Source organism: Excalfactoria chinensis, chromosome 10 (assembly GCF_039878825.1).
Source record: "Excalfactoria chinensis isolate bCotChi1 chromosome 10, bCotChi1.hap2, whole genome shotgun sequence".
Taxonomy (NCBI): Eukaryota; Metazoa; Chordata; class Aves; order Galliformes; family Phasianidae; genus Excalfactoria; species Excalfactoria chinensis.
Genome location: NC_092834.1, coordinates 12,382,090 through 12,404,629, shown reverse-complemented (window position 1 = coordinate 12,404,629; position 22,540 = coordinate 12,382,090). Strand labels below are relative to the sequence as shown.

The window sequence follows — 22,540 nt, the reverse complement described above, 5'->3', positions numbered from 1 at the left end:
AGTGCTCTGTGAGACACTAATTTCTGCAGCACTGCAGTGATAGTGAGTAAGGACTGCTCTTTAGGTTTTGATTCAATCAATTGACTTTAAAGTCTTTTCTGAATCTGAAAGAGGCTAAATTTGCCTCTGACTATGCAAATGCCAAGAAACATGCACTTGCAAAAATCTCTTTTGCCAAAGTCATCTGTTAAATTCTTCAAAAAATAGGTGCTAAGGACATTGTTTGGTTTACTTCCAAGTTCTTGCAGTGCATCTGGTAAGACACACTTTTTAATACACAAAAATCCTTTTATTTCCCAGTGTGTGAAGGATGTTAAGGACCATCAACTTATAATCATGAAAAACTGTACTTATTCTTTAGCAGATGGCTACATCTTGCAGAGAAGATGCAACCTTTTCAAGTCTCACATTCAGTTGCGATGAAAGTTTATAATTAAATAAACACAAGGTCATGTTTTTTCAAAACCAAACAAAAACAGTATGAACTCCCATTGCTCAACACCTATACCACATTAAATCCTGCAGTATTTTCTCAGCACAAATGAGTCAGGCATTAGAGATCTAGCTCTGAGTGGTATATAAATGACACGATGTTCAATGTTGAATCAGAACAAAGATGGCAGATGGATGAGTTCGTTCCAACTCAGATTCAGAGAGAATTCAGCTATTTATTTCTCTGAGGTACTATTCAAGTAACAGCATATATTTAAAGTAATTTATGAAACACTAAACATGCCACTAGATCTGCCTTAACACTCAATTGAAGCTTGTATTTTTTTCCCGATAAACAAGAAATTGGGGAATCCTAAGAAGCTCTCTCAAATTATGCCTTAACATGTTTACTTGAACTATATTCCCATAAGGAACACTAAGTATGGTGCTAATGTGCATAAAATGTTACTGTCATACTGCAAAATTCAGGCTAATCTAATAATGCTTGATGTGCCTTACATCATGTTCCAATGATGTAATAATGTGCTGCTAAATGAGTCACCTCACATTAACTTCACAGCAATAGCAGAGCTGACAGCTTCTGAGGAAAGCAGAGTAGCAATATTACTGGAAACACTGATGGACCATCTTTCTACTAGATTTACTTTTTTTTTTGCCCATCCAAGATGTGAAATGTGTATATTAATAACAGCCAGAATTGAGTTAGAAAAAAAATAATCTTCTGTTACTGAATGAAATGAAATACGAAGCATAAATGCTTCATATACACTTTACTTGGTACTATATATTTCACACTGCGTGAAATAGATGTGTACATTCCATACGCTGTGTAGTGTTATACATTTCATACAGTATATGTGTATAATTTTACACCATAAGTGAATTGCATTTAGCCAAATATAAAACAGCTCTTTCCAGCAATCGTGTATTTTGCAGCTTTATTCTTAATTAAACTTCTTTCTAAATGGGTTTTTGTAACACTTGTAATGCCCTACCACCATACAGAGCACACAGATTAGGGAGTTAAAAAATGAACTTAAGATAAATCTGCCCATTAAAAGGTTCTATTTTAAACCAAACCTAATAAATGCTGGCTCTTGAGTTCTCTGCTAACATCCACTGTCTTTAGCAATCAGTTTTTAACTCACACTAGATACTACGCAGATTTGAAACCACTATGAAGGGATTATAAATGTCCTATTTCCATGTATCAGGAAATCCATACCATCTACTTTTTATGCACAATGTCATGAATAATTTTCTATCTTCAGCTTAGTGATGCTGACCACCTTACGGCTCCTCTGAGCTCAGTGGAGAAACTAAGGAAACATGGACAACTACAACTGCTGAAGACACAGCACAGCTGTTACAAAACAGTAGTTTGGAGCACACAACCAATGTACTAATTTAGACTTCACAGGCAGACAGACCACCAGCAACAACACACATCAGATTGGATGTTTGATGTGGAAAAGGCAAACACAACGTGGCAAACAATAGCAGCACAGTCAGGAAGATATAATACCAAATGGTAAGGCCTTAGATGGGGTACTCCGTCTACTTTAGAACACTGGAATTCCACAGGGATACAAACCTACCAAAGAACATCCAAAGCAGAGCATTGCGACATACATAAACACACACACACACAAACACACAAAGGAAAATAAAGAAGCAAGAAATCCTAAATTCAAGTCAGCAAATGATTTCAAACACTGCTAAGTCCAAAATAAAATGTAATTTTAAATTGAATTAAAATCTAATTGGAAGTTAATTCTATCAAAGCTTTTAATTATCCTAAACTATAAAAATAGAAAGATTTACCCACAATAACTTTTTCCCCATATACTAAAGAATAAACTGTGGGATAAATAAAAGAAACCTTATCAGAGGAATACATACAAGCAAAAGGCACGTTAAGATTTTGGCAATGAAATACCTACACGTAAAAACAATATTAAATGGTGATAGATATAAGCAGCTAAGAGATATAAAAGCACTTTGCTCAGTGAGAAGCCAAACAGCAGAAATTACTCATTACCACAATGCATAAGAGAATTTTATGCAAAGTTAACAAACCTGCTTTGTAATACAGAACATTAACTTAATGAAGGAGTAATGTGGAAATTAGTTTGCTTCCAAACTAATGTCGAGTTTAAATTATTATATTTAAGTATAGTACATAAGGAGTTATTTGAACAACTCTAATTACATTCATACAATATATTTCTCTGTCTAGACTGGCAACAACATCAAGTCCAAAACCTGAATCTGAAGTCTACTGCTTTTCCTGAGAATTCTGTTGAAAGCTCACCCATGCAGCTGCAAGTGGGTCTTTCTTTGTCACATATGTTGTAGAAAAGTAGTAAAGGCTATGAGAATTAGACTTTCTTAATTAAAGTAAACATTAGGACCTGCATTGCCACACAGTGCTGCCCATTCACGCTTTCCAGGCTACTCCTGAAGAGACTCAAAATAAAACCAAAACTGAGATGTCCATTTATTCTTGAAAGGAATCACCTTCCCGAAAATATTAGGTGATGATTTGGTGTCATGAAAATAATTTTCTCTTAATTTGAAAGCGCATGAAACCCACAAAACAATATGGTATAATATTAGATAATCTAATTATGAAAACTGAAAGGAAAACAACGTCATTGGGCTTAGAAGATGCACACAATCTCCAGTATCAAAGTTCCCTAGTGAACTATATTCGGTACTAATTAGTATTTATTGATAAATGAAAAGCCTTCCAACATATTTCAGTTAGAAGTACGCTATAATATCAGTAAGAAAGCAAACTGCATATTGAAAAGCCATTCCTTGCACAAGAAGTGGCAGCATGGAAAGGCAATAGGAAGAGCTGCAAAGCAACACGTAAAACTGCTAATCAAAAGAACCACTGACAGTACTGGACAGTATGGAAGCTCTACCACTCCAGTACATTCTGCACATACAGATCTTGGGTCTCATGCTTAAGCAAAGAGATTCTCTTTTCTATGTTTAAGACATGATATTTTTTACTCTTTGCAAGCTGGAATATGTTGTCATAGCTTCTCACATGTCAGGGGCTAGATTCAAGACAGCAAATTAAGTAGCTGAAGGATGACTATTACTGTCACTTGCTCTATATGAGTGTTTGCTTCCATCTTAAAATTTTAATTAAAAGGGATTTAAGCAAAGATATCACTGAAGGAACAATGAAACAGCATGTGGCACCTCTAGTGCAAGTGCAAGACCATCTTCCTCTTGTCTCTTCAAAAAGTGCTGTAAAGTAACCAGTATCTAACTTGTCAAGGCAGAACTGACTGCAATCCTCCACTACGTCAAAATAATTTAGGAAGAAAACAACATCTGCATAATTTTATTGCCAACAGCGCCCAAATCAGTTAAATTCATGATGACAGCAGAGTCTAAAACACATTCATCTTTCCCTTTTCTTGGCTGTCTGGGACAATGAGCCTGGTAGATTTTCATACCTCAATGTCTACTGATGCGCAGAAATCCCATCAGGTGAAATTTAAAACCAAAATCACAACAAATAAAAACAAAACAAGGCAAAGCTGAGATTTTTAAACTACTGATTCCAAACGCTTCTAGATTTGCTGTCTAAGATGCTTGCAAATAATTTCAAGTAATGACATCTTCTTTGTGATTCTAATTGTTCAAGTATAAAATCGTTACATTCCAGCAAGCATCACACTTGGAAGCAGACAGCAGAGTAGTAGGATGGTTTCCTGACTCTCCTTGTCTACTCTCCACAGCACAGATCCATGCAACTAAAATAGGAATTCTTTCTATTACTGTTTGGATATGGAAATGAACATGTACGAAGCACTAGATTAGATTTAGCATTCACAAATGAATAATGTGTTTTTATTCAAGAAGTAATAAATAGAAGTAATGCAAGCTACAATTAAAATGAGCAATTATTAAAAAACAGTCATCCTAGAGACATTTACTTTCTTCTTCCAGACACAGGGCAAGAAATAAATGCAAAAAAAAAAAAAAAAAAAAACACCCCCAAAAACCCAAAACAAACCCCAAACTCTTCCACAAACCCACCAATGCAAAAAGGACGCACCCAACAGCATACCATACCCTTACCATACAGAAAAGCCTTTTCCCTCATGCAACTGATTTGTTGTCCCCCCTGGCAAAACAGTAGTTTTGTAACTTATATCTCTGGTTATATCCAAGAAGAGTTTATAAGAGATCCTCTGTCAAAGAACCCACAAAGAAAAACAGGCTCCTATTACATGTTTCTATCAGAGATCACCTCTGGAAGCATCTCCAGAACTTTTCAGATTTGCGAACATATTTATATTAAATTAAGACTCATCCTTGTACCCAACTTATGAACAATGCCTTGCTTTAACAAGAAAGACTCACTGAATTAATGTAAGTAGTACATGATCAGATTTCAGTTGTAACAAGACAGAATGGCAGTTCACTGCTTTAAGATGCATTATCTGCAAGATCTCTCTTCTAGTACCATCACCACGTTCTGACATTACCACGTTTGGAATCAGGTTAACTTCTGTTAACAACGTCACTTTCAAACACTTGGGTAATAAAGTGTTCTGGGTACAACTGACTTCTTTCTTAACTCAGCAAAGTAAGTCACAGTGTATCTAAAAAGCTGAGATTTCCTGACATTTGTGAAAAGTCCCAGTATCCCACACTAATCCTGACGTGTGCAATCCATGTCAGTCTGCAGCTCTGTTGTGTGATGTAGAGAGAGGAATAAAAAAAATTCAAAGGGTAAAGGAAACTAATTTTGCAATGAAAAGATTACACATATAATTGAAATACAACGTTCCAATTAGTAACAACTTCCCTTTTATTAGAACATAAGAGTTCACTTTCAAAAGCTATAGAATTAGTTCCACTTGCACAAAGAATGAGAATCTCCTAAGTGGATTTAAGTGCAAGATCATTTGACAACATAGAAACCTAAAAACTCATTCTACCATTCCTGGAATACATTCTTGTTTATGATATTTGGGTGTCACAATTTTTGTTTCAATTACTCCATTTGCTTTGAATCATCATTATACTTACCTGACAGCCTGGCAATCCTGTATCTCTACCATATAATGGAAATGGACCTCTATCTGAGGCTTTTCCTATAAGAGAAAGACAATTTAAATTAGATTTAAAAGTCTGCTGAATTATTTGTGTCAGTTATGCACACACATACATGTATATATATACGTGTGTGTGTAGTACAGAAAATCTGTTAGCAGCATAGTTCATTTACAAAAATTAAGTTGCACAACTGAGAGTAGGTTTCTAGGTATATGCGCGCTTAGCACACATAATCAACACTACTGTAATAGACAACAAATACTTTGTAGATTTCATTTCTTATACAGTCAATCAGAAAGAAAGATCTACTGCAATCTAATTGTTTTTAAATACCCCCATCAGTATGTTGAAATTCTAAGGACAAAGGCTCAATGCATTTCCACTTCCATTATCAGCCAAACTAGCACACAGCCAGTGTCATCTTAGGTGACAAATACAATAAGCAGTAAAAAAAAACACCAAACAGACACACAAAAGAACAAAACCAAATTCCAAGCAAAAAAACCAACACCAAATTTAAATAATGGCTGACTCATTCGGGTCTTCATATTCATCCCTCAAATCCTCAAAGATCTTTTGTTTTTCTGTGTAAATTCTAGTTGGGGGAGGAAAGAAAACCAACCAAACCAACAAAAAAACCACCCAAACAATAGAACTGGTCAAAACCACCAAACACTTTTGCCTTATATGGAGTATTTGCTTGTGTGCAGCACGTACTGAGTACAGTACGTCATGCAGAGCAGCTGCCCTCTGATGCTGCAGCACTGTAAGATATTAGTAATAAGTTTGCAAGCTCCAGAAAAATCACTTAGAGCCATATCTGATGGTTGTGCCAACCACCTGAAATGTCTGTATATTAGAACAGTGTGAAAGCTCTCTTGTAGGGCTCAGAAATTTATCAATTTTGTTTATTCATTTTTCAGCTCTCTGCTCAACAACGTCAGGAATCAGGCAGTCATCAAATACTGATGTAATAGAAAATACCAGCTGCATATGACTTCCTTAATTATGACACAGAACTAAAACATCCTGTAATACCAGCCCAGGCAGTTATCCAAAAGATAAGCACTAATAAACCACAGTAGCCACCTATTCAAAACCAAGAAGTATTTGAGAGATTTGAAAATGAAAGCCACTGTAGCTAAGCAGGAATTTTCCTTTCTGAAATATGAGTACGTTGCCCAGCCTTCAAAGGAAGAAAAGCTTTCCCTGCACGTCTGTTGTAGCGTCAAATAGCTCTATCCTGGTGCAACTGTACTTCTAAGACAGAACTTTGTTTTCCTCTTGTTTTTTACCTTACAGGCAAAAATTCCTAAGTGCCATTTCGTATGAGTAAATAACACATATGTGTTTATTCTTCACTAAAAATGTTCAGCTCATATAAGTGAAGAGGAAGTGTGAGTTTGGCACTCTTGGAACAGTATCTCTGCAAGATTATCATCTTGATAACCACAGGTAGCCTGGTCGACAACAATGCATTTGATAAATGGCAGTAGTGCTGTAACGAAGGGAGCGAAGAAGTTAGAGGGGTTTTTGCTGCAGCAATTTGCCTCTAACAACTACCAGGCACCAAACAAATAAAATACCTCGCATGCAAAATTTCATGAAGCAGCATGAATCACGCTGCTCGTAGTAACCAAACTCAGCACTTTTCTTCCAGAAAATGAGAAACTTAAAATCATGCAATGAACAACTTCAGCTGAAATATGAAGCAATCCAGGCAGGTTTGAAAAGAAACATTTGTATAAAAAGCTTCGGTTTCAGAAATCTGAAAAAAAAAATCATGTTTTAATTGTTTGTGCAACAAGCAAGAAACTGCTAGATAAGAACACACAATCACGGCATCTAAATGTTAACACTTCATAGGTCTGGCATTTCCTAAGGAGAAGCAGAGTACAGTATCCCACTCTATGGTGAATTTCGTTCTAAATATTGGTCTAAATATTTATCAAGAATATTTATCTAGAGCAAGTTACCATTTAGCTTGTGCTCAAACAGACAAGCGTCACACAGAAAGGTTTGGAAAGCAAGGCAGGATCAGATAGCAGACAGGGTCCCAGACACATCCCCAGCACAAGCACCCAGAGATGATTCAAGTCCCCAGTAGTTCCATGCCACCATTTCAGAAGCAAAATCTTCACCTTGCTACGAAGTAGCGTCACAGTTAACTTTTCTTCAGGATTGGTATCAGCGGCTCTATATCCCTGAGCTTTGAGTTCCACCCAGATTTGAATTAAAGCAAAAGACATATAAAAATAATTTGGCTGCCTATATATACAAACCTTAAATCTGCAGAGGACAACTCACAAGGCATTTGACTCTCCATGACCCAGAGTTTGCATTTTTATTTCTAGGAAGTTTCATGTGTTGTCAACAACAAAACCATGAAGGCCCTAATCACTACCTAGCAGGCTTACAGCTCGAGAGCAGCACATTCAAACAAATACAAACTGAGAAATTCCCACTAAGCAGCTTGAATCATAAACGTTTCTTAACTTTATAAACTTCAAACCTTGGCACATTCTGTGCCAATTAAAAAGCATTATAAAGCATTTCTAAATAGTAGTTTTTCTCCTGCAATCACTTATCTGACGCGTTCCCAGCTTCACAGAGCTTTTGATACTGCACAAGGAACTGTGTTCCATAAATCTATCTGCACAACAGCTGTGCAGCCTAAATGCTCTTATCACAGAATGAACTGAAACAGCAAGACACAACGTGACGGTCAACTGAAAGCAGCTCCACACTAACTCAGCTGAGGACTGCTCCCAGCAAACGTGTTATAAATGCCCACCGGTAGTAAAAAAGCATTTACCCATTGTTTGCAGACATCACATGGTTTATGAGAGGATGAGAGAACATAGCTGCAAAAAAAATACTTCAAGTCCCACCAGAATTAACTGTCTGCAGACTGAAGATTTTTCTAACGCATTTCCCAAGAATTTATCTGCTCAGCAGTGTGGAAAGCGACGGTGTTTTTTAAGCACAGCAATGTCTGCCATCCAGCCTGAATGCATGCCAGTGACCACAGCTGGCAGCTGCTGTCTGTCAGACACGAAGCACGGCTGCTCCTCGCACGCAGAAGAATCTTGCAGCAATCTCTGGAATATCTTTTAAATCGTGCTTCTTAACCATCACTCCATCGCTGGCCACACAGAGAGCCCACTCCAAAATCACTTCATAACTGAATGTACCGATGGGCGATGCAAAAAGTTCGGCACAACGTTTAAACATTTTTCTACACTTAGTATTACAACTCATCACCAAAGGAAAATGCAGGATGACAAGCTTATAGAACACCAGCCTGGCTGCCTTGATAACAGGGCTATTTTTTTTTTTTTAACTTTATTTTTACTAGCTTTAAAAAACACTCTTGCTCCACAATTATTTCAGTAAGGTTATGAAATGTAAACTTGATCAAAACACAGAAACACAGCCCTGCTCGGCAATCCAGTGTGCTGCCTTCTTAGAGCTAAGAGTGACTGACAGTGCCCCCAGCACTGCTGGTGCCGTTTCTTCATTGTCTTCTGCTATGAGGACTTACTCATTCAGAGAGGGTTTCACAGTAGATCTGTATTACACCTACAGATCTCTCATCTAACAATTTAAATACACACACTGCGTGCACGTATACGTAAAGATCTAACACACATTCTTCCTTACGATCCTCATCAAAATGAAACAGATCTGAAGCAACAGAATTTGAAGAAAGAAAGTGCTCAAAACAAGCAGCCTCCTATTCTGGTCACAACGATTTGTTTAAGTATTATGGGCTAAGGCGTGCCAAGCACGCTGCTGGCGACGCTGACGATGTTTAACAAGCCAGTGCCAGCAAGTGCAGCTGCTGGACTTGCAGCACCCTCCTCCTGTTCATCCCAAGCCAAATTACTCACTCGGCTATGAACAATGAAGCAGCAACGCAGGAAAATGCCAAGCGCAAGTGAGATTAGTGATGAACTGCAGGATCCCTACAGAGGTCAGTGATTAGCAGGTTCCCAGTCGTAATCACTTTCCTAACCTCGTTGTTATCTTATCATACGCTCCATCTTAGCTCAGTCTTCTTGTGACTGCAAGCAGTTCCCTGATCAATAATCCTTGAAGTCTTACAAACACATCCACAGTCTTACATTTAATAAGGCAAACCTACAAAATGTCAATTGCCTGAGAAGTCCCATCACAGATACTACAGATCTGTTCCTCGCTTCTTTCTTTGGTTGTAATTTTGAAGGACCACAGAGCTCTAATGTTCTGCAAGAAGATTACAATTTGGAATTAGATTATGGAGTTTAAATGTCTGATCTCAGATTTGCCCAAAATTTCCTGGGATACACCATGCCGTAAGGTTTTCATTTGTAAGACAGCATCATACTTCAGCAATGAACACCCATCTTGTTTTATTTGGATCAAGTATTTTTTTTATACCTAAATGATGCCAAGTATGGAGAGGCTGAAGCTGGAGTCACCTGGAGTCAACTCCTCATTCTAACTGCTGTAATTCAGGAGTAAAGCCTCAGACAGCAAAAACTAAATTACTGCTTTCACTGACATTTGGGCAGGACATTTTTAATTGTGTTTTCCAAGCACTGGAGAAGTTCAGAAGTTCTTTCCTACTTACAGCTGAAGGCATTTCCAGTTGTCTCTCACCGTAAGAACTGTACTGATGGAACTGAGCAGGCAATACATCTGAGAGTACATTTACCAAGACATTAAACACGGAAGCCAAGGGATTTCTTGTAACTTCTTTAATGCAATATTTTAAAAAAGTAATAATGTCAGCGTGTGAAGTGGTATTAAAGAACCTGCCTCACAAAGACACGCTTGTGACATTTTCATCCCATTGATTTGTAAGCACTCCAAAGAAAAGATGGAATAATTTATCAGTCTGAAAAGCACTGCACAGATCTTATGCTACAAAAACAATTTATTAATGCTCTTATGTACTTTAAATGCACAGGAGCTAAGGGTGGACTAAATTCCACACTATATTTGGGCTGACCCTATGAACTTGTAATTTATACGCTCACGTCAAACTGAGAATGTTTCTGTTCCATCAGTGGCTGATACTTGAAGGTTCCTGGCTCACTACTGCTCCCAGCCCCTCGCTTGCAAGGCTGATACTGTGCTGAACAACAAATCAAGTGCCTGCAGCGCTCTAAGGGGCTGAAATCTCTGGCAAGAAGATACATTAGTAACTCAAGGCAAGGGGAAAAGAGGAAGTACAGACCTCCCAAATGAAGAAGGAACACTCTTCTCCCCTGAGCATATGTGGTATCTGTGAATCAAACAATTTTTGAATAGCTGTTCAATGTATTTAATTTCAATTCTTCTGTGCCAGATCTACCCCAGGCCTTATCTGAATATGTGCTACACAGACGTATCATCTAGTAGGAGAAACATGCTAACAATTACTACACTAAGACCCTATACAAAATAAGGAAAACACAGAACGTACAACTCCAGAAGAAAACAAATAGTGCACGAATACGCATATATTCCTATTCCACATCAATGATGCAAAAGCATTTTTTAATCATTATCCATTCCCTGTACTTCCAGAGTGCCCCAGGTTCTGCACTGCCTATAAACAGTTCTTCCTTTGCCATCTTCCTCATCTCATTTCCCAGGAACCGAGTGATACTTCGCAAGCAGTTAACAAAGCTACCACTTACAGCTAACTAGAAAAAACCTGCTCTCCTGGTAAGGAATTTGGCCCAGATTTGAGGACAAGAACTACTCAGCTTCCATCAGCGACTTTAAGATCAAGTACATTTTCAAGTCTAAAGTGGATTTTACAAATTGGAAATGAATGGAGAACCTACACTTTAAAGCAGAATGCTACACTTATTTCTGATAAGATTATTTTAGTGACACTGCTTGCTACAAATTGCTAAATTTCTTCTTTTTTTGATTTTATTTAAGAGTTACTTCTGGAGTTAGTTACAACGCATCTCGGCACCCAAGATCTACTTGTTCTCATTAAACAAATTGGCTTCATCAGCAAAGAGACTCTCCATCTCTCTCTCTCTTATAACAAGCATTCCTATTTTAGTACAAAACCAGCACTTAAAATAAAGGGCTTCAGACTGTGCACAATTCTAGGTCCTGTGACCTGAAACATGGAGATAACTGCACGAGCAGATCACTGTTACAGAAAGGAGAACTAGTCATGGAGCTCAACAGAGAATTCACTTGTAACAACCTACAAATAAAACACTAGACCTGTGATCTCTTTACATGATATACCGCATACACAGGCCCATTCCCTCATCTATAGACATCTCATCTACATTAATTTATGACAACATTGATACCTGGCTGCCAAGGAACCTGTTTTTTAAGTCACAAAAAGTGACAAAGGGAAACACGTGTTCACTGTTTATTTGGGAGGTGAATTAAGTGGTATTCTTGATAGAGAAGGAAAAAAAAAGCTTCTCCATGAGACATCATAACAGCCGTTATGTGGCTGAAGAAATGTTAACAGTAATAGCTCAGATCCACACACAGTCAAGGTGGGAGCAAGTCCCAGGTGTCAGAACACCGAGGAATGCTACGTGCTGCTCAGTGTGGTAGATACAACCTCAAATCTTAGTGAGTATCACTGTCTGGTTATGTACGGTCAGGAATCACCGCACCGCTTCAACTGACCTACAGCAAATAAGGAAAATACTTTACCCAGCACGTTAAGAACAAAAGGAATACTCACAATTATACTGATAATTCATTTATAAGAATGATGGCATGAATTAAAATGATTACCTATTTCCTATTTCAAAAGCAAGCAAAATGTAAAAGCAAGTGCTAGTGTTCTGCACTTCTGTATCAACAGGTCCAGGCAGCCTGACTCCAAGAGGATTCAGAAAATAAAGGTTTGTAAATATAAGCCAAGTAATTCTCTGAAATATTAACACTTTTTCACTAAGGCACGGAGCATTACAAAGTGCAACATTTCTGGAAGAAAGCTCATTTTGTGTAATATTTAAAAGGAGCAAATAAGATACCTACAAAATTTTCTGCTTTGCTAGCAAACCATAAATAATGAAATAACTAACATGAAATCAAATTAATAAAGAATTACGTGGATTAGTGATAATTCTACTCAACTTCAGTTGGTGATAAAGTCTCTTTTTACACTGATGGCAGACTCTGCCAGTTTACAACGCAGCAGACTTTTCATAAGGTACTTGATTTTATACAACAAAATACTGAAGACAATAAGCCTGCATGATTTAAAGTTATTTTAAAATAATAACGCATTAAGGGATTCAAAGTCAGATCAAATTCCAGAACATAACTGTAAACAGAGCACCATAATTAACTGCATCACTGCTTGTGGGCAGGTGAAAACAACTGAAGATCAGTCAGGTAAAGATGCAAGCTGCATTTCTGTTTATTTCAGCATGAAAAGATGCCCAAAGGACTGAGCCATGGGCTCACAGCCTCCTGGCTTTTAGATAGGTTTATCTGGGGGAGAAGGGTGCCCATGAAATGCTGCAGTGCTTCACTGCTATCCTAAACTCTCCTCTTCTCCCCTATACAGGCACACTACCTACTGCCAATCCCACCGGCAACCTGCTTGAGCACTGGATAGAAAAGCCCCAGATGTTTAACTTGGAATTAGGAATACAGCATAACGGTATCTCAAAGAGATGTAGAATGAAAACCAGACTTATAATGGTATTAAAGAGTGAAATTTAGAACTAGGTTTTTGCACCTTTTTACATATTATAACCACTGACACTTGAATTCCCTACACTATAGAATAGAGACTGTTGACCCTCCATATTATCATAGAAAACTTGTATGTGCAGACTATAATTTCAAAGACACCTTCCCATTCTGTATCTAGTCTCCATCTCTGCTGCAAATTCTGAACTACACGTTACTCGTTAATATTAAACATCTGTAAACACTTAGAAAAAAGTCTTCTTTGTGTTCCCACTGCCTCTTGAGTCACTCATCTAAGCATCAGCACTTCAAGCTTCTATTTAACTTCTTATGCAGCCCTCAACCTAAATTTACAATTTATCAAGCACCTTTCATCTGAAATGCTGTCATTACCAACTGTGTATATGGGACCTGTCCTGCTTCATGTCTTGATCAGTGGACTGGTGGAATAGACAGAGCACACCCTAAAGACTCTGCATTAGGCCCCATTTTATGGGAAGCAGTAAATACACTTGAAGGCAGGATCACCGCCCAGAAGGATACAGGAATTCCAGAGGAATGGGACAACATGAAATGCAACTTGAACAAAAGGCAAAGCCCTGAGCCTGGGATAGACTGACAGCATCGAACAGTGTGGCCAGGGACACTAAGTAAAAAAGACACTAAGAAGGAAACGATGACCCACCTCCACTCAGCACTTACATGTCCAAAACTTCACATCTGATTTTGCACCCCATAATTAAATAAATAATCTGACAGTGCCAAAGAGTGCTGAGGAACAGGAGCTGAACTGGGCCTAACCCTGCTCTGAGCAGGACAGAGACACGGATGGCTCCTGAGCTGCTCCTCAACGGGACTATTCTGTGATGTTACAACTGCCACCGCCGCTTCATCTTTGCAGAAATCCACCGAAATATTGTTGCATTCATCACTCCGCTGTCTGCCATGGGTTCTTTAAATACCTAGACGCAAGGATAGCACACAGACGAGGGAGATCTTCCAGGCAAGCATTCCAGAATTATAATAATAAAAAGCAAAAAAAGTCAACAGAAAGATTCCCACTTGGCCTCACATCCATTTTGTACATGATCTCATCCATTCCAGAGCCTTGATCCTGAAGTCCTGCAGCAGGCAAATCCATCCCACTTCCTCTCACTCAAATCAAATCACTTCAGCTCCTCCAATTTCTTCTCTCAGCTTCCTTCCTCCCCCCCCCTCCCCTCTCTCCAGGCAGGGTAATGACTTTATACTTCTGTTCTTGAGCTGGTTTCTCTTTACTTCAAATTCCATATTTTTAACTCAAAATCACAACTTAAGCAAAACGAATGCAGGCTTTCCAATTAAACAGAATCCATCGTTCCTTATGGCATACCCATGCTGACTCCACAAAAATACTTGTGTACTACAAATACCTCTTTATTCCACAGCAACTCCCAGTCCTGTGTTTCCTTCTCTGCCTGCAGAGAATTCTCCTGAACACCCGCTTCTCTGCAGTGAGTTTTATGGGTTTTGCTATGCTGCATAAACAACAAATGATTCTGAATGATGACCCAAACTTTTAGCAAGGCACTTGAAAAAGAAAGGTAATAAACGGCATTACAACTGCTATTGAAATGTGCAGATCTCTCCATTTCTAGATTTAAAACTGCACAGTAAAATACTGAATTGATGAGCACTCCGCATGACAATTACACTTTAAAACTCTCACTGCCTCCATGTTGATTCACATGCATATTCTAATACAAAAACAAAGTGGTACTGAGGTGATTTACATGGCTGCACTTTCACTTTTAGGGTCACATTCACAAAGTCTATTTTAAGAACCACTTTGGAAGCAAATGCTATTTTATGCAGCAAACTGCTATTTTCCCAGATGAACAGAATATCCATTCTTTGGCTCACAGTTTCCATGACACTAAAAACAAAACATTCATCGGCCCCAGCTCCATGTTTGATGGTAAATGCAGCTGCAGCTCACAGCAGCTCGTGGTGTACCCCAGCCCGCCTCTGGTGAACAGAGGCACCGTATTTCCCCAATGCAATTTCACTGCTTTACAGACAAGTCCCTTCTTGCCAAGCTCTAACATTTCAAACCCTGATGGTGCCGTGTCTTAAAATGAAAGCCACTCGATCCAGTGAGTAACATGAAGTCTTCCAAATTACTGAATAAAGCACAGAATCGGAATCATCAATGTAGGCAGCAGTTGCAGCTGCCTGGCTATCAAGTTTCTAGGCTAAGAATGTCAAACTGTTTGCCCATTGCTGCAATTCAGACTCACCTGCCGCAAGTGAAATTTTGAACAAAAACACTGGGGGGACTGATGGGTGTATGGAAAAAGTCACACGGCAGTTCAGAAACAAGAACAACACTCAGCCCTCAGGCCTGCCTCTTTCCCCTAAGAGAGCACCGAGGCAGACATATTTTTACAATGAAAAGCACCACGAGGAGACGGTCCTCTCCTCTGTTCGCTAATGGCTGGATCCTGCCCCATGCTGTACAGCTCTTCATCTGCTGTAGGTTCAGTTTAAGTACATTGTCACTCACCCTTTCACATCGTTTAGCACAAACCTTGACTCAATCACAGCCCTGCAATGCTGAAAAAAAGGAGCTAAACAATTCTCTGCATTTACTGAAAGTATTTTTAGGCACCAATTCAGTAAAGCAATTAAGCACTTACGTACTTCCAAGTCTATGAATGAACTAAATTCAGCGGGGACAGCTCGCACAATGTGAGCTATGCACTGCAGAGCACAGCGGGGGCTGCTGACTGATCCGAGTGATCCGTGACTCATCTTTCAGTCTACCCAAGGTGCTTAAAAAAATTCAATGTTACACGTCAAGAAGGACCATTTTACAACTTAAGGGAAGCCCTGTTTTAAGAGGAACAAGTAACTGCTTTAGAATACACATTCTGAAATGCATTTCCATTTTTGCCATAAAATCAAGTAATAGCGTACCCTGTTACGATTGGATCACAGCATGTGTGCACTCAAGGACAAGGAGGAGATGAAACTTCCACACTGAACGACTGAAATAGCACACAGGGAACTGAGCAGGATGAGGCCCCCCCCCAGCCCTGCCCTCCCGGCTGACAGCCGTGCCGCGGGCTCCCCCTCCCGTCCCCACACGCTCCCACTGCACCGCCATGCAGCAGCCCACGCACAGCACGGGCACATCCATCCCCAGCACCACCAGCAGCACTGCTCTCCCAGAAATAAACAGATGGGAAATATAAGCTGAAGGCATTTCCTTCTGCCAAGAAGAAAGACTCTTCCAACCAAGTTCCATAAAAACACATAATGGGAGCGAAAGCCATTAAGTAATTGGAAAACTATAGCAACAGTTCTGAATAAATTACACAAGCAAACCAAAAGTGAAAAATTCATTGCTCTTTACACCCAAACCTGCCTTCGAGGTGAGGCTGAGCAGTATTTACAAACCACAGAGCACAATTCAGTGGATGCAGGGAGGCATTCCTGCGGCCTGGAAGAATCACCATGCTGTTGGGTACATACAGCCCTGCAGGAGCTCCTCGGTGGGTAACAAATACCAACACCAAACACAAATGCTATCTTCAAAATTTCAATTTCATTAAATTCATGTTTGCTGACTTCGACTTTTAGTTTCTTCATGAAGCCAAGAAGAAACAGTCAGCTCCCCCTTACTGTTCCTGGAAAGAATCCTCTTACCTACCCATTTAAATTTGTCAAACTGATTGCAACAGTGGTGCACCTTTCCCTGTCTCAGTGCTTTCCAACTGGTGGGCAGCAGATGAACAAGATCCACCAGCTCACTGGTACACTAGGTATGATGTTATGCTTCCCTCTGCTTCAAATAAGAAACAAGTGTTTTCCTGTGGTTTTTGTTGTTGTTAAACAACAGTATTGTAGGCATACTCTGTGTTTTCCTGATATTACCCTTCCATAACTGTAGCAGCAACAGAAAAGAAGGGACTTTTCCATAATAAGAATGCAAGCAACAATTTCTTTAAGTCCACAGAAAATTCGCACCTGGCAGTGATTACCACGCATAGGGCCTGGCAAGCAGAAGGATGATGAATGAACCCAGAACAGCTTTTTAAAGTATAATTTGCAGCATGAAAACCTGAAAGAATCCTCACACCCTGAGCCAAGTCAGACTCTTCACAGGTCAACTGTTAATGCTTTTTTATTCCTCCCTTCCCAAAAGCAGACCCCTTCTGGCTGCTTACCTTCTGAAACATAGGATGATGATTAAAGATACTAAATTGGGATGTCACTGTGTGAAGTCAGCAATGGGAGATGCAGGCTGGACAGACATACAGTATTTATAATCACAACCAGCAGCCCCCTTACCCAGTCACAAGCTAAGCCCTCTCCATCTGCTCAAACACTTACCTAAAAGCTAACCAAATAATTAACAAATTTATACCCATGTGACAGTGGTTCAAATTTTAAAAAAATAAAGCAACAAACCAGCAGCAATTTTGGATAAGGAAGATCAACTACAAGAGATTTATAGGCTGGTATTTAAATAAATCTCCCAAACTCATATTCAGAAGATGCCCGCTTTTCAGGCACCCCATTTCATTTGGAGTTTAACTCAACCACAAGCAAACAAGAATTCTGAAGCTATCCCACACAGCTCTATTTGAAATCCTCAATATGGATTTATGGCCCCAACCCTTCAAACAGCTACATACGTGCTTAATGGGATTACACGTCCTTAAAGTCTCTTAGATGTACAAGTATTTGTAAAATTAGGGAAAAATAAACTTGGGCATGCCCATCGGTCAGTAGGAAGCATCAGTTTATACTGACTGCTGTTCCAGTAAGACATTAGAAGCATTCCCATTTTATCAGACATCGACTGAAGTAAACGAAACTATTTTAGCAGTATTTTACTTCTTTATGCCACAAAAGACTTGAGATTTTTCCTTTCTTTCTGAAAGAACACGGGGTACCATCAGAGCACTGCTAAAGAACCAGAATGCTAATCAGAAAAGCGGTCATTCTGATTAAAACAAAAGTCACTATAATTAAGTAAAATCAGAGCCTTGTTTCAAGTAGCCTTATTTCCTCCACATTCTCCCAGAGCCTCATATATCTCTACAACTGGAGGTAGACTGAAATACGTTGTAAAGTGAAGCCAGGTGAGATATTATTAGAAAAACCTTGTATACGTATGTGCGTTTATAGGTAATGACTGCACCTATGTTTCAGTATATCCAAAACAGTCCACACCAGCACACGGCTTCATTGAGATTTTCCCCGTCTCAATAAGCCCCATTCTTTGTTTACTACTTTTGATTTATTTTTTTTTTATTATTTTATTTTTTAAGTCCCTTTCTTCCCCAATTACAAGCAGGAAATAAAAAGAACTGCAACTCTTTTATGTAAAGCAAATCCATCTGGATGTTTGCTGCATCCTATATTATAAACTTGTGATCCCCAACCAGAATGAGTTATAGTGAAGCTGCAGGCAAAATTGTCTCCATATACCACAATCCATTATCCCTGTCAAGTTAATGTTCCATGTTGAGCCATATGGCGTGGGTACACACTCAACAAAGGAAATTCCTTAAACTTGTTATAATCAGCACTTACAGTCATCCAAAAAAACTGACATAAACAGCTTTATTGTGTTTTGTGCATTTCAGCTGATATCCATGACAAAAAGAGGAAGCTTCAGGAAAAAGAGGGAAGGGGGAATAAAGTTGCAATAATCAGAGGGGAGGGGGGGGGAGTCCGTACGTTTCATAATTACACAACATTTTCCTTAGCAAGTGATTTTCAATTACAATAAAGCTCAAGTCTCCCAACACTGAGACGCTGTACCAGAGTGACAAACGAAACAAGAAAACATAACCCTACCTCAACGCCTGGTTTTCAGAACTAGTAAGAAATCCTACAGTTTCTAAGTGCCTGACTCATGTAAAAGAGTCTCAGTGGGTTGGGTTTTTTTTTTTAATCATTTTTAGTTTTCCTGACTTTGGAGAAAAGATCTTCCTTCAGCTGCTGGATAATTACTGGAGATTCAACACTCCTTCACTAACAATGCAGCCATTTAGCTGAAATCTCTCTCTCTCCGCATTAAGCTTAGGTCAGAGCTGAACTGGGGACTCCCAGAAGCCTCTGCTACCTGGCACAGCCCATCACATCAAGCCCAAGTCAAGGTACAAGCAGAGCAGAACTTCATTCCAGCCCCCGCAGTGACAACAATAAAACGCTGAGAAAACACACTATCAAATACTGAACTCAGCATCAATTTCTGTTAATTACAGCCTTGTCAGCAACGTGATTATTCAAACAGCTCATGCAAATGTTAATGAGTCCTTATTTGCATATTTATTTTTTCCTTTGTTGAAATGTCATTGATTATTACATTCTACAATGATGAATGCTGCTGATGATGTGCTCTGATATGTAATTAGTCATTAAGTGGAATGAATAGATCAATTATGAAAAAGGAGTGAGATTAAGAAATATCAAACAAGACCGCCCAAAGTAACTATAGAAATTTTTTTATTTTTTTATTTTTTAAGGAACTAAAATAATTTCTTGGCATTTAAAGTGCAACATCAGTAGTTTTCAATAAATAAACCACTACTTTTCTGAGGTTAAATAAGATCTTCCACATGCACTGCTACTTTGGTAATCTAATTACAGTACTGCAGTGCTTGTGCAAAGCGGTAAGAACTGTGTGCAGCAGTGCAGGTTTGGGGGGCTGGTGCCCCCTCAGCTTTTTTTGCATTCTTTTGTAGGCTTTTTTGCAGTGGTTTTTTTTTGTTGTTGTTCGCTTGCTTGTTTGCTCCCCCCTCACAAGCACAGAACGACCTATCTGGTCTTTTAGCAGAAATGAAAGGAACACGAGGACTTGCAGCAGCCCCACTTTGTTCTAAAGGCAAAGGCTCGGCTGTCCTTTACAACCGCCTGCTCCAGCTCCTGCCAGCATCGGCTATTTGCAGATGAAGGGGAAATAGGAGAGAAGAAGGAAGGAAAAAAAAAAAAATGTCAACAAAAAACCACATTACTGCAGACCAGATGGGAACATTCCACATGACCAAACCAATCAATCACCTCGGTGGGGCGCAGGTGCAGCACAGCCGTGGAGCAACACACCATTTCACAGTCTATCGGGCACAAACACATGGTCACCAATCAATGGCACCCCGAGGACCTGGGGGGGTTCTCCCGAGCCTTACTGGTCCATGCCTGATGACTTCATAATCACACATCATTTCATTCACTGGAGGATACGAACCCGCATCCTAATAACCTTCCCCGAAAGCCGCCACGCTGTGCATATTAATAGTGCTGGAGCGCTGCGCCGCTGCCTGCCTGCCTGCACCGGGCGGGCAGCAACCTGCAGCTCCTGCTGCCGGGCAGCAGCCAGGGCAACGCCATGCCTTGTACCCAACAACCGGCCTGGAACGCTCCTACCTGCCACAAAGCAGCTGCTCAGGAAGGAGAAAGGAGAAAGCAGGAGGAAAACCTAGCGAAGAACGTACTGCTGCATTTGGCAATATGTTTGATTAAATTCTGCAACAAGCAGAACTGCGATTAATGAAAAAAAACAAAACAAAGTTAATGGTATAAATAAAACCCACACCCAACTATGCTTTCCGAGGAGCACAGTGAAAGGAGCTTCATTATTTTTTTTTTTAAGCAAAAATTCCCAGCTTAGTTTTATAGTAATCAGACAAAGAGAGAGCAATTGGATGGAATCAGGGCACACCACGCCTTGAATCTAGCACCACGTTTGACGAGGTTTAGCAAAAAAGGCCAGTTACACACATTCATTTGTGTTCGTGGTTCTGGTGGTTTATGAGCATAATGTGCATTGCAGAGAAAAGGATATGGAGGCATTTTGGCCATTTACCAAACTGCACCAGAAGTACTCACACCACTGAAAAGATACGCAGGAAAGATGTGACACTGCATCACCACTTAGACCACGCTATATGCTGGGACTACGTTATTTGAGTTGGAAGTGAAACGTAACAATTTAAACTGTTAATATGCTGTTTTCATGTGTTGAATGGTACAAATGCCCAAGCAGGAAGGGCTCTGCCACCAGATACCTAAGCTCAGCTTTACACTGGTTCAAACACAAGCCATTCCATGATTCTATATGAACAGCAGAGACCTGTAAATTATGAAGACAGCTCATGGCAATCCAACATCTACCAAACCACTCTGACTTCCGTGTTTTCAGTCATAAACTGCAGTGAACTACTTGGAGAAATAAGTTCAGCATGCGTATTAAGTAGTTGTCAGATTACACTCCATACCACCACATTTTGCTTTTGGTCAATGGCAATTCCTTGTTCCTCAGCTACAAGCCTATACAAAGAGACTACAGCACACTTCATAAATGCCAGGAGGAAAAACAAAAAACCACACACATTGGGAACAAAAGGCATATTTTTTTAATAGCTAGATCACTTGGAGTTATGTACCCCTACAGGACTTCCCATCATTTTTATCTGTTTTCTTCATTTCCTAAGATAGCAGAAAAACCACACAAAAGCATTTACATTCTGCTCTCAATTCAGTGTTCTGTTAGAATTCACCTTTTCATAGGGACAAACCCAAGTTCTATAACCCAAAAGCTATGCATGCCAAAAGGTGACGGACTGAGTGCTGTTGGGCAGTGAAACACAAGGGTTAAAGAACAAAAAGAAGTAGCACCAAAGGAATATTCTTATCTTTTTGCAGAATTACTCTGACCAACAGCAGTTCAGAAAATGTTCCCTCTCATCAGAATACAAAAATCATTAATCAATAAATCATTAAATTAACAGCCCGATGCCCAGTACTACTGTGGGTACTCAAAGAATGCTAATTACAGAGTATCTGGGGAGCCCAGTGTTAAGACCAGAGCATAATCTTTAATAAGATTGGTTTTAAATTAAATTCAGTTTCTTTTATTCTTTTATTTTGAGAGCCTATGGAAGGAAAAAAAAAAAAAAAGCCATATAATGAATTCAGTATTAATATGAGTCACGCTTCAGATGCAACATGGGGGCAAACTGAAGGCTATGCTACAAGACATGACATTTCTACTTCAGAGGCACAAACCGAACAGCTGGAGACACAACTGAAAGTACTGTGAGAAGTAAAACAGAGAATCTCATCCCAGAAAAATAAAGCTCAGGAAGCTGAACGTTACCTGTCAACACTAAGCAAGATGGGAGCACAAGGAGATGCTCAGCACAACTGCATCACCCTCGTACTTCATTGCTTCGGCGGCACTGCTCAGAAGCACCCCCAGACTGCACCTCCTGCAGCCACTGGACAAAACTCAGCCTCTTATTTGCTATGTGGGGTTTAAATGGCTTCTGATATT

At 39.5% G+C, this 22,540-nt stretch overlaps 1 protein-coding gene across 6 annotated transcripts in view; it reads right to left on the bottom strand.

Annotated features, from left to right (window-relative positions):
* Positions 1-22,540, bottom strand: part of TCF12 (transcription factor 12) — a 149,883-nt gene that overhangs the window by 60,059 nt on the left and 67,284 nt on the right. For all 6 annotated transcript variants that reach the window (XM_072345343.1, XM_072345345.1, XM_072345346.1 and 3 more), the window contains exon 7: positions 5,518-5,582. In XM_072345343.1, coding sequence (XP_072201444.1) covers positions 5,518-5,582 — 65 coding nt within the window. The remainder of the gene's footprint in view (positions 1-5,517; positions 5,583-22,540) is intronic.